General features: G+C 39.7%; 1 protein-coding gene across 3 annotated transcripts; it reads left to right on the forward strand.

Annotated features, from left to right (window-relative positions):
- Positions 1-865: 865 nt before the first annotated feature.
- RB195_025840 (uncharacterized protein) lies at positions 866-10644 on the forward strand (the record flags this gene model as incomplete). Of its 3 annotated transcripts, XM_064214151.1 has the most annotated exons (27): positions 884-945; positions 1004-1197; positions 1849-1967; positions 2103-2177; positions 2243-2303; positions 2370-2421; positions 2483-2601; positions 2845-2957; positions 3077-3169; positions 3224-3307; positions 3424-3490; positions 3972-4032; positions 4092-4157; positions 4222-4306; positions 4588-4777; positions 4837-4911; positions 5401-5457; positions 5628-5800; positions 5912-6071; positions 6169-6292; positions 6617-6746; positions 8936-9356; positions 9746-9807; positions 9923-9988; positions 10048-10133; positions 10412-10500; positions 10586-10644. In XM_064214151.1, 27 exons carry the CDS (start codon positions 884-886, stop codon positions 10642-10644), a joined length of 2943 nt encoding a protein of 980 aa, XP_064070032.1. The 3 variants fall into 3 exon arrangements, with proteins under 3 accessions (XP_064070031.1, XP_064070032.1, XP_064070033.1); XM_064214150.1 differs by lacking the exon at positions 10586-10644 and having other exon boundaries at positions 866-945; positions 10412-10559; XM_064214152.1 differs by lacking the exon at positions 4837-4911.
- Positions 10645-11181: the final 537 nt, after the last annotated feature.

Raw genomic sequence — 11181 nt, forward strand, 5'->3', positions numbered from 1 at the left:
CAGGAACTCAGGAGAGAAACTACAAAATTAAGAAAAGAGAATATTTCTGAATACAGCTGAAATATGTTTTGGCAGTCTTTCACTGCTCACATTTAGCTGAGTATGGGATTTTTTTCTTCGAGGTAGGGAGGGGTGGGGGGAGGGGGGATTGATATGACACGACAACTTCCCTGAAGTGCACTTTTTCTGATATGACTCCCATAATTTGTTGCTGGAGACAATCGACTGGAATAAAAATTATCCATGTGTCCAGAAAACTAAGAGAAATCCCTAAAGAACTGGCTATTGGAGTAACTCTTCCTGTAGTTCGTTCTCGGAATACAACAAGTCGGAAGAACTGACGCAATGAGAACAAACAGTCCAATGCAAGATAAGGCAACCTTCCACCGAAAAAAAATCCGCACAAACATATCTAAAAACGTCGCCGTGGATCTTGGAGAACCATTGCAGGTAGGTCCCAAAACGTCTCCCCGCGTACGGTAATAGCCCGCGCTCGGCGGAGCTAACGCCGTTTCATTCCTCACGTCATCGATCGACCTTTTCGCTTGCGAATCATAACCATAAAGAAAAATTAGAGTCAGCAAATGAGTACGGAAGTAGTCTTGTATTGAAAGTATGTTTTAAGAGTAGGAGAGTGACTGTTGATTTATAGTAATCCAAAAGTCCTGGATCAGAACGTTGGGGAGCGCATTTTGTCGGTATTAACTGGTGATGTCCATTTTGAGGGGTTGTCTTTCTTCCCGCCTCTTTCTTGATGTTCTCCATGATTTTTTCATGCTGCCACATGCATGCGATTCATGAATAGTTTCCTGGATGTAGAATTAAAGGCTTAATAACTTAGTATTTCGAAGTCCGTAATGTAACCATGAGTCACTTATGCTGCATGTGTGCGTGGATTTCTCCGGAGATTTCATTGCTTTCATGGGGTTTCTCGTGCCATTGGTGGTACATTTTCATTTCCGACTTTCTTAACATGTCAGAATATTCAGCCGGGTATTATAAGGGAGACCAATGCTATGGGTTCGTGGCCGTCCCCTGAGGAGGTGGCTCGCCACGGTCTTCGGACCGCTACGGGCCATATCCTCGAGAATATCGGCTTCTCATCTGTATCCGGTGAATCACTAAATGTTCTCACTGATGTAATGCGTCGATTTATGGTGGAATTGTGGTCTCGGAGCAAGATGCTGGCCGAGCATGGTGAGTTTTTTGAATGCTCAATTATCCAATCATTAGTTGTACGCATTTCGTTTTTCTTTTTTATGTTTCCTTTTCTCTCTTTACATTATACTTTTCCGCTGTTGTGTGCGGCTTCAGTGCTTCCTAATTTATCATTTATTGTTTTGTTTTGTTCCTTTTTTAATCTTTCCATTCTGTCGAGCTGTGATCTCCAAAGGATGTTTGTTGAGAATTTTTAGCGTAATTCGAACTGATACATTTGCTATTTTTGGCAGTATCTTTTGGGCCTTTTGCATCACTCGCTGCAAAAAGCGAAAATTTGTAAATATCGAAGATAAGAATTTTTTGCATCAGTATGTTGTTGGAAAACTATACGAGTATCGTGTTTTTAGTCCTCAAGATTTTTCCCTGACACTTTGCTCTGTTGATATAATCGGAAAAGTGCATCAACTGAAAGAAACTTATTTAGTAAGTTACTGTAGCAGTGAAAGCAATTTCTAAATTTCGCCAAGCGAGTTTCATCACTTTTAATTATTTTTCATTGCCTTTCACACTTCGATTTTTTTAAAATAGTTAACCATACCATAAATTTAAAATGTTTGACTGACGACCTTCATCTTAGTTGGTGGGAGAAAACTGAGGAAAGTTATTGTCTAATAAATCTTCTTTCAGCTTGTCGAACAGAAATAACACCGGATGATATGAATCTTACCTTCAGCCGATTAAAGTTTTCAACTGTCGAAATGCGCGATTACCTTTTGCAAGTGGGGAACGTTGGCCAGCCAAAACCAGTAAGGATATCAATTTTCACTAGTTTTTTTTTCTTCTTTTTGCTTCTCCACATTTCTTGATTACACCCAATGGTCAGATTTGGGCAAAAAATTGCAGTGGATTTAGTTATCCTAACTTTTTTTTCTCTTTTCAAGTTATGCCACTTTCCTGTTCCACACCCAAATGCGAGACCATTGTTTGCACCTCAACCTAGCGCAAAGGAGCTCGAGGTCAGTGATTTGGTTGTGATTTTCTTTCTTTGTCGGTAGTGTGGTTTCTTATAAGTTCAATTCAGGACCGCCCTGCTCACATCCCTCCTTACTATCCGGCAGCACATCCAGAATGGACATCAGATGGTAATCAATATACATTCTTTTTCTTTGTCTTTCATTTCCAGGTTAATTTTTGTAAATCTTTTCCAGGTGCCGATTACCTTGCGGTAATGAAGCCCTCAACTTCAGTAGAAAAGAAGGGGTGAGTACAGTCTGAGAATATTGTAATTCTATTTATTTCACCATCCACTTCTTTCTTTAAGAGGACCTGCTGACTTTCCCGATTTTTCGAGTATGGATGCAAAGTGTCTAGGACTTTTACGGCGTGGTCATGAAGAGCCGTCTTTTCTGGATACCAGCAAAGATCATAGTTCAGCCACTGGTATGTTATAGAATTTGTATTCAGTCTATTTTTCATTTTATCAACCTATTATGTCGGTTACCTTATACCGTTTTCGAACTCTTTCGTTACTTAGCTCTTTAATTCTACACTATTAAAGCATTTTTTAACTTTTCAAATTCATCAAATGCATAAGAGCGCTCAGTTCTAGTGTGCTTCTAAGACTTTAGGAGGTTTTGTGTCATCTTTTCATTCGATATTGGGCCCTACTTTCACTGGTTCCAGGAATCCGGAGTAGTGCAAATCTGTCCTCACTGAAGCTTCAGCAGAGTACTAGTAATGAGTTGACCGTGAACACCTCCTCTCCTCGTAAGAAGACAAAGGGTAGTAGTAGCTACGTGAGTTTTCTCTCTTTTCATACATTATTTTCCTTTTTCTTTTTTTCTAGATTTCTTTTCAAACTTTCCTTTCTTCCTGTTTCTTTTTGTGTGAGAGAGAGAGTTTTGTGTTAATTTAGAAGGATCTTCACAGCAACTATTCCCCTTCCCCCACACCTTCACCGCTGTCTGCACACTTCAAGCGCGCAGAACAATCCACTAGTAGATCTGAGGTAGTGTTTGAATTGGTGCAATAAGGATTCACACTTTCCAGTATGTCATTGCAGTCCCCGTCCTCACGTTTGACTGTAACGCTGCCTCGGAAACAGGATCAGAAACAACCGAAAATTACACCTACGAAGGTGAAAAAGGTGAATTATTCTACTTTTCCCTAGTCGACTTTCAATACTTTACGTTTTATTCCATTAGCTTGTTCCTGCATCCTGTGCACAAAATTAGAAAAAAAACAATTGAAGTTTTTCTTTAGGGTTTTATTCCTGAAATGGGCACGCCAAGCACTTCTCCAATGCCAAGGCTTGAAAACCAGAGCGCAGGTTGGTTTTTTTTTCGTACAAATGTAGCACATTGCTTCTTTTTTTTAAACTATTTTCTTGTTTTCCTTGATTCTTTTTGCTTCTTTAACTATCGACTGTTGTTATTTTCTAACAAAAATCATTTCTCCAAGAATGTTTTGTTCTCTTTTTTTTGTGGGTCATGAGCTTGTTGTACTTCGACAAGTTCAAGAATTGCTTGTGCTTAATTTTTTTTCGACCAGTTGGTTCTTAAATTTTTGCACCTATATGCTAACACTTCTTGTTCTTTGCACCAGATTCGCGGGAGTGATGCTACTTTAACTCTTTAGTATTATTTTAAATTATTCTATAAACGTATGCTCTTTTACTCGAAGAAATTCTGTTGTGACCCACAGATTGAAGATAACGTCACGTGCATAAGTGTAGAAAAGGCATTGAAATCTTAACGCAATCAGTCGACGCTTCTTTAATGTCTTCATTGCCAACAGAATCTATGTTCCAGCTGAAAGCGTCGTGCAAACCCAACTGGAAATACATTCTGCAAGGAATTCGCCTGCTCCTAAGTAAGCTAATTCTCCGGCAAAATGTTCTGCTTTTCTGTTCTTCTATGTTGATCGTTTAGACCACCAGCTCAGCCTGCACAACATCCTATCCCAGATCCACCCGAAGCAGCTCTTGCACTGCAGAGGTAGTTCTGTTTACTGGTGTTCTTATTGTTGCTTCGGAATAATGCGAGATAATCCTTCTCTCAGTATTCTGCTTGCGCATGTGAAGGAAGAAGTCACGAAGGAGAAGAAGCAGCGGGAGAAAAAAGCAAAGCAAAAGGACAAGCGGAAGGTATGCCAGTCATTTTTCTTTTCAGTGGATTCTCTCTTTTATGCTCGAATTTTCCTCCATATACTCAGTTCTGATATTAAAGATTTTGAAGATAGGTTTGTTATCTGTCCTCTCTTGAACTTTGTATTCATAACGAATCTGTATCTACTACGTTACGGACGAACTCTGACTGAGATTTCTCTTCCATTTAAGTTCAGTAGTTGTAAAATTAAAAAAAAAAATCTGAAAACGTCACGTGTTCTGGTTTTTTTGGTAAAATGTTGCAAATTTACTTTTTGCAGAAGCTTCAGGAGGAGCAAGAGCTGCTTCGGAAGCAAGAACAAGAAGCCCGAGAACGTCAACTTCTTGCGGAGCAGCGCCTTGAAAAGGAGAGGGCTGAACAGCGACAGGCAGAGGAGAGGGCTCGCTTGCATTTACTCGAGCTCGCCCGTGATACAGCCACACCACCAATGAGGCAAGAAGTTCCAGAAGGTTCGTATTTTGTCTTGAAATTTTGGGTAGCATTTATCTATATAATGCTACGTTATTAGCTTCGCCGAAGTCGCTGAAAATTGTCATCAGTAATCCTCATAGCGATTCGGCTAGTTCCGCGTTTTCACCACCTCGTGAGTATCTTTTATCGCTTACTTCTTCACCTATGACAATGTTCTTATTTTTTATGGCAATGTAAAGTGTACCTCTTTTTGGTTTTGAGCAACCTTTTCATTTCAAATAGATATTTTTTTCCTTGTTGGATGTTTCTGGACTTCAAACACCCTAAATAGATAATTTCTTGGGGGGGATATCTCGAAAACATTTTCCTTTCATTTTTCTTCATGGAAAGGATTTCTGCGATACAGCCAGATATTCAGGCATACATTGATACATCAACACCCTCGTCGCTTTTTTGAATGCGCTAGTATGAGACGGTCTGTTACACTAATAGTGATAAATATCCGTGTTCCTCAAAAAATTCACTCCTGCGGAACGTTACTAGATATGGCACAATGAGGGTTTACTGTTCTCATTTTTAAAGCTACACTATGAAACACTTGTCTTACACTTGCCAAATTGAAGGGAGTCTACATTTTAACGTTATTCATATTCATTTTCAGCGCAAACGCCACAGATGCCGCTAGATGCACGAGTCCCTGGAGCGACTCCTTCTACGAGTAAGTCATTATTTTGCTTGAGTTCTCGATAAAGTGATTAACCATACTCAAAACGGCTGCTTTTTAGTTTTCTTGCAGAAGAGTAGTTTTAACGATGACCACAACTTTTGGACGTAGTCATACAAATACAAGGATCATTTAGTTGAGCTCGATTTTTCTCGTATTTACAGTTGACCCTCATTACGACAACGACTCTGATACGATACCGTTTTTCGACGACGCTGTTCCTGCCCCCACTGAAAAAGTACCGGTACCACTGGAAACAACATTTCCACTAAATATTAGCTTGGATGACTCCATGTCTCAACATCACAAGAAGAAGAAGAAAAAGGATAAGGAAAAGGTAGCGTACCAGATGTATAGGAGCATACGAAGGGTTTCATACTTACCGTATGGCCTTAGCGGAAATATATGCAGCTAGGGAATGACTTTTCGGAGGAGATATTTTTTTCAGGAAAGAGAACGATCGAAATCACCTCATAAGAAAGAAAGGAAGAAGGATAAAGAACACAAAAAGAAGAAAAAAAGGAAAGAAAGAGACAGAAGTCACGAGAGGGAGGATCCTGATCAAGGAGAGCAAAAGCAAGCAAAAAGCAGCTCCTCTGCAAAAGAACGTGAGTTTATATAGGAATTGTTCGTGTCTCCAAACTTTTCAACTTTCTTCGCTCTAGCTTGCTATTTGTAGAGGTGTTAATGAATTTTCTATTTAAGCAGCGCACGAACCAAAATTCACCCTTAAAATTCGCATTGGTGATCAGACGTCAACTACCGAGACAGTCACTGAGTCCAGCCCTCAGCCCGAAACCGTCAAGATCAAGTTCAAGAACTTTCCTACGTGAGTTCACCACAAATCTGCGTCCTTTGAAGTTGGTATCTTAACATGGCTTAGGGTTATGAAAATCTCGAGCTCTTGTGTGCACACCCATTGGATAAAATCCGCAGTTATCGAGTTATGAATGTTTCCCTCATTTTCGCTAAAATATAATAATGAGGAATAGATTGAGTATAGACAAGCTTTTGGTGTGAGTGAGCGGAACGTCTGAAGTTCCTTTTCTTCGACACTAATGCTGTGTTATCGTGAGGCTGCTTTTGGAGTGCTAGATTTTTCATCCATTCTTTTTATCTATATTTCATCATTCTCTCGAAGGATTTTTTTCAGTGAGGAACCAAAAAGGGAAGAGCCGAAAACGGTGCCACCGTTGAAGTTGGGCTCCTTATCAACACATAAAGAGGTGAAAGAGGAAGCAGCACCTCCTGAACCAAAACGCAAGTTTTATACGAAAGCTGAGGTTAGTTCTTTGTGTCATACTTCTATTTTAGAGAATTTGTGTCCTTTGTCTCTGCGGGCTTTTTTAGCATTTTCTCAGAGAATAACACCGGCCAAGATATGGTGACACGCCGCTGCATTCCGGGTGATCCGGCTACCAGTGCCGGCTCGCCCTCTGATTGCATTGTTGACCCGCTAACTGCGCGCAGCCCTGCGATACTCACTTATATTTGAAGCTCATAGCATCTTTCTTTACTAGCTTTAATTTCAACTAATCTCGCACTTACAACGAAGTGATCTGATTAAAGTATTTTTTCTACTGATGTTCACATCTATCACTGTAAGACAGAAACAATTGTACATGAAAATAACATCCGAGAAGTTTAATACAGTTTCATAAGTATTTATAATACAAATCTGCATGATCAGCGTGTTGATGTACAAGATCATACTGTGTTGGTTCGTGCCAAAAGAGTTCTTGCTAGTTGTTCGCCTATTTTTTCCGCTTTGAAATCAACTTTTTCCAAAAAGACGTGTAAAGTTCAGATTTCTCCGTATTCGGAATTACATTTGAGGTCCATTTTTTCACTTCAGTATTTGTGAGGGGTTGTTGTCGTCGTTGAATAGCTTCTTAATTGTTGTCAATTTTCTAAAATATGAGAATATAATGCACGCAGAGACCGTGACGTGCGTAACTGCCACACGTCCACCTTATACTAACTCTACATATCAGCTAGCATGTCCGGGGATTGTAAAAATAAAATAGAGTTACCGATCCCGGAATTTCGCCAGTGCTAGCATATCATATAAAAGTATAGGATAGGGTATGTATGGTTAATTTAGGGAAAAGAAAATCTAGTCATGCTGTTTATTCTTTGCATCTTCGTATGAGTTGCGTTCGTTTCCGATCCGTAGGCTATACACGACGCGTTGTGGACCACCAAGTCACCTTCAACAAACTGAAAATAGAGGACTCTTCTTGGTGACAAGTGGTAACAAAACCATCTTGGTACCTCTCATTGGTCTCCTTGAAGTCGACATGGAAAGAGACTGCACTTGTACGTCGGACCGCTGCCCTGCGAACTGTTGCAAGGAATAAGCAGTTGCCTACTTCTATCAGTTACATTCGAGAACTCGGACGTAACTTTATATCCTGACATAAAATTTTGATTATTTTTAAATATTATTCCTATTATTATTATTACAGATATTCTTATGTGTAATAAACAAATATTAAGTCGCGTCAGTTCTGGACGAAAAAAAAAATATTTTTAAAAATACACATCTGAAGAATATGTGAAGAGATTGTTGTTTGAAGAAAACCTTTCGAACACTGTAACCTGTGCCTCATAACAAATAAAGAATCCATGCTGTCACGATCCCACTCCGATAAGTGATCGATGTTTATATCAGTGGATATCTGAGTGGGTTTCTTGCCTTATCTCCGCACGCAACCGCACGCACATGTTATTCCATGCTCTATCACCGTTGTTATGTTAGGAGCTGTAAGTAATGCCTATGCGTGGAATTACTATGCGGATCGATCGATCTGTTATTATCGATTGTTCCGAATCTTTTGAGTGATCAGGTCAGCGCTAGCATCTGTTGCGCTCGAGATAATTCGAATTTTTCGTTTAGAAATCCATGAAAGATGGTAGAATATGAGATTTTTTATAGCCGATCATATCGTTGCAAAGCAACTGGTGATGAGACGCTTTTGGTAAAAAAGAAAACGTTTTGAACGTTTTTAAGGGTAGAAGAGCAAATTTTTTAATCAAGATGATAAAATTTGGTGAGAATATGAAATGGGTACTCTTTGCCTAGGTAGTAAAAAGTTACTTCGAACTCGAGCCGTGTATGTAGTGTATACCACGTAGGATTGTTTCTTTACAGCAGTAACATTGGTCATTAAGGTTAACTGATTATGTCTCGGTGTTATTCTCTGAGAGCTTAGAAGAAAGTGTGCTAACATAGCAGATATGCCTACTGTATTGAGAAATGTCCTACATTCTAACAATCTCCAGCATTTTTACATCCATCTTTGTGACTTGTGTGTGAATGAAAAGTGCTTTGCATCAGAAACTTCCTCTCTTTTTTTTGGGTGTGGCTTCTTTTATTTCTTGTCACAACGGTTTCTGCACGTTTATATTTGAAATACAAATACCACACTACTCTGATACAAAAAAAATCCTGAAAAGCAACTGTTTTCAGCTTAAAGCACCTCCTCCTCCATTCTCAAGCTTCTCCTCAGACAAACATTCTAAGGAGGAACGAAAACGGAAGAAAAAAGAAGATGAAGAGAGGAAACGTGAAAAAGAAGAGCGTAAACGCCGTGAAAAAGAGGACAAGCGGCGCTTTGAACAGGAACGCGAGCAAGAGCTCGAACGAGTTCGGGAGAAGGAACGAGAACGTGAGCGGGAACGAGAACGCGAACGGGAGCGTGAACGTGAACGCGAACGGGAGCGTGAACGCGAACGTGAACGTGAACGCGAAAAGGAACGAGAGAAGGAGCAGGAGCAAGCTGAACAACGGGAAAAGGAGCAACGAGAGAAGGAGCAACGTGAACGGGAGAAGCAGCGACGCGAAAAGGAGGTTTTACTACCGCCACCGGTGACGGCGTTTGTTAAAGCAGGTTTGTTATTTCGCTTTCATACTGTTTAGATGAGGTTTTTGTACATTGTATCCATCTTGGCAAGCATCCGTGTTCCTCTAGTTTTCGTAAATGCCGCTCAATACAGAGACGGGGGCTACATTTATTTCTTCAGTCCTTTTTTACCCCTAAGCTCTATCAGATCAGCAAATAAATGAAAATGAGTAGGCACACACCTATTATAATGAAGTAACTGTGAGAGATCAGTGTTATTTTTTTCGTCAGCATTGATTAATTCGATTAAATGAGTGCTGCATACTTCGCTATTTAGCGGCACCAATTTTGTACGAACTGTGCATAATTTCCCCGCAATTTCGTGATTGTTCTCTATTAAATCTTGCCGTCTCATTATTAATTTCTCTATATTTAAGAAAAGAAGAAAGACAAGAAGAATAAGGAGAAGCGCCGGAGTAAAGAGGAAAAGAAGAATCCGGTAATTCTTATGACTGTTCAGCTATACTAACCGTTCGTTTGTTAACTCTGCATAACAATTGACGAAGCTAGATAATCTGTGGATGCGAAGACATTCGTTCATGCTTTTTATTCAGGTTGAAGTAAGTGCTCTAGCTCCGGATGACATTTCAGAAGAAGGAGATGATGATGGCTCGGACGTGGTTCGTGTTATTTTTTTTTGCGTATCTTTCTCTAATTTCATTCTTTCGTTGAATTTCAGGTGTGGATATGTCCATCGTGCTCTGTAGCATGGACCGAAGGAGCTACTATGGTTTGCTGTGATATGTGCGATAACTGGTTTCATTGGTGAGTTCTGTTTCCACTTTGCAGCTTTTTTTTTAAATATGATTGGACGGCATATAAGTATCAGTTGATTACCGTTTATGTCTTTGTAACCTGCATTTTGCCATTTTTTCTAGCGTGTTCATTCGTTGGATTCGTTCTCCTAATCTAGGAAGTGATTTTTTCACCAATTTCTTAGAAATCGTGTGTGTTATTCTATGTTTGATGGTCTGGCTTGAATGTTCAAGTCTATATTCGCTAAAGAATTTAAACCAGCTTTCTTCTAATTTCATTTCTCCTAGGCATTGTGTTGGCCTAATTGTTGCCCCACCGGATGATGTACCGTGGTTTTGTCAGAAATGTGCCGGTAAAAAGCAAAATGAGAAATCGGGTAAGCGCCCTGGAAGTAAGCTGGAAGGGTCTGTACGAAAGAAGAAGAAGCTGCCGTGATTGCCATAGTTATTGGTGGTTTTCAGATGGAATTCTTCAAAATCTGGTCATTTTCTTTCCTAGAATTATAAGTTTTGTTATTTGATCTCAGGTAGAGGTCGTTGCTAGCATAATGTGATATGTTTTAACTGTAAATGATTCGTGTTCTAACTCGGCATTTTAAGAGTGATAGAGCTGCACGATACTGTTAGTGAAAAATATGGTTTTATTATCGTGCAAAGCCTAAACGTTTCTCCTGTTGTGATACTCGATATACGCTGTTATAAGGTTATGAGGTCATTCGGTTTTTATGCTCAAATTCGTTTTATTTCAGTATCCTTAGAGCTGTTGAACTGTTTGAAATTATGATGTTCTTTTATGACCTTCCACGATGCAGGTATCATTTGTATCAAAGATTTTCTGTTTTATTTAGAGAATTTCTCATAAAGCATGGCATTGCGACTTCTGCTTTGCTTTTCATCTCAGCGTACGCGCTGAATCGCGCACAAGCAGAGACTCATATGCGCTTACGGCTAACTGTTTGACTCCGCTTGTCTGCCTTTCCCCCCATGCTGCAGTGGTAAGCAATCAATAGTCGCAGCTAGCCTGTGTATTCATTCTATAAACGTCGCTAGTATTGTCG

This window comes from Necator americanus, chromosome X, assembly GCF_031761385.1.
Source record: "Necator americanus strain Aroian chromosome X, whole genome shotgun sequence".
Lineage (NCBI taxonomy): Eukaryota > Metazoa > Nematoda > Chromadorea > Rhabditida > Ancylostomatidae > Necator > Necator americanus.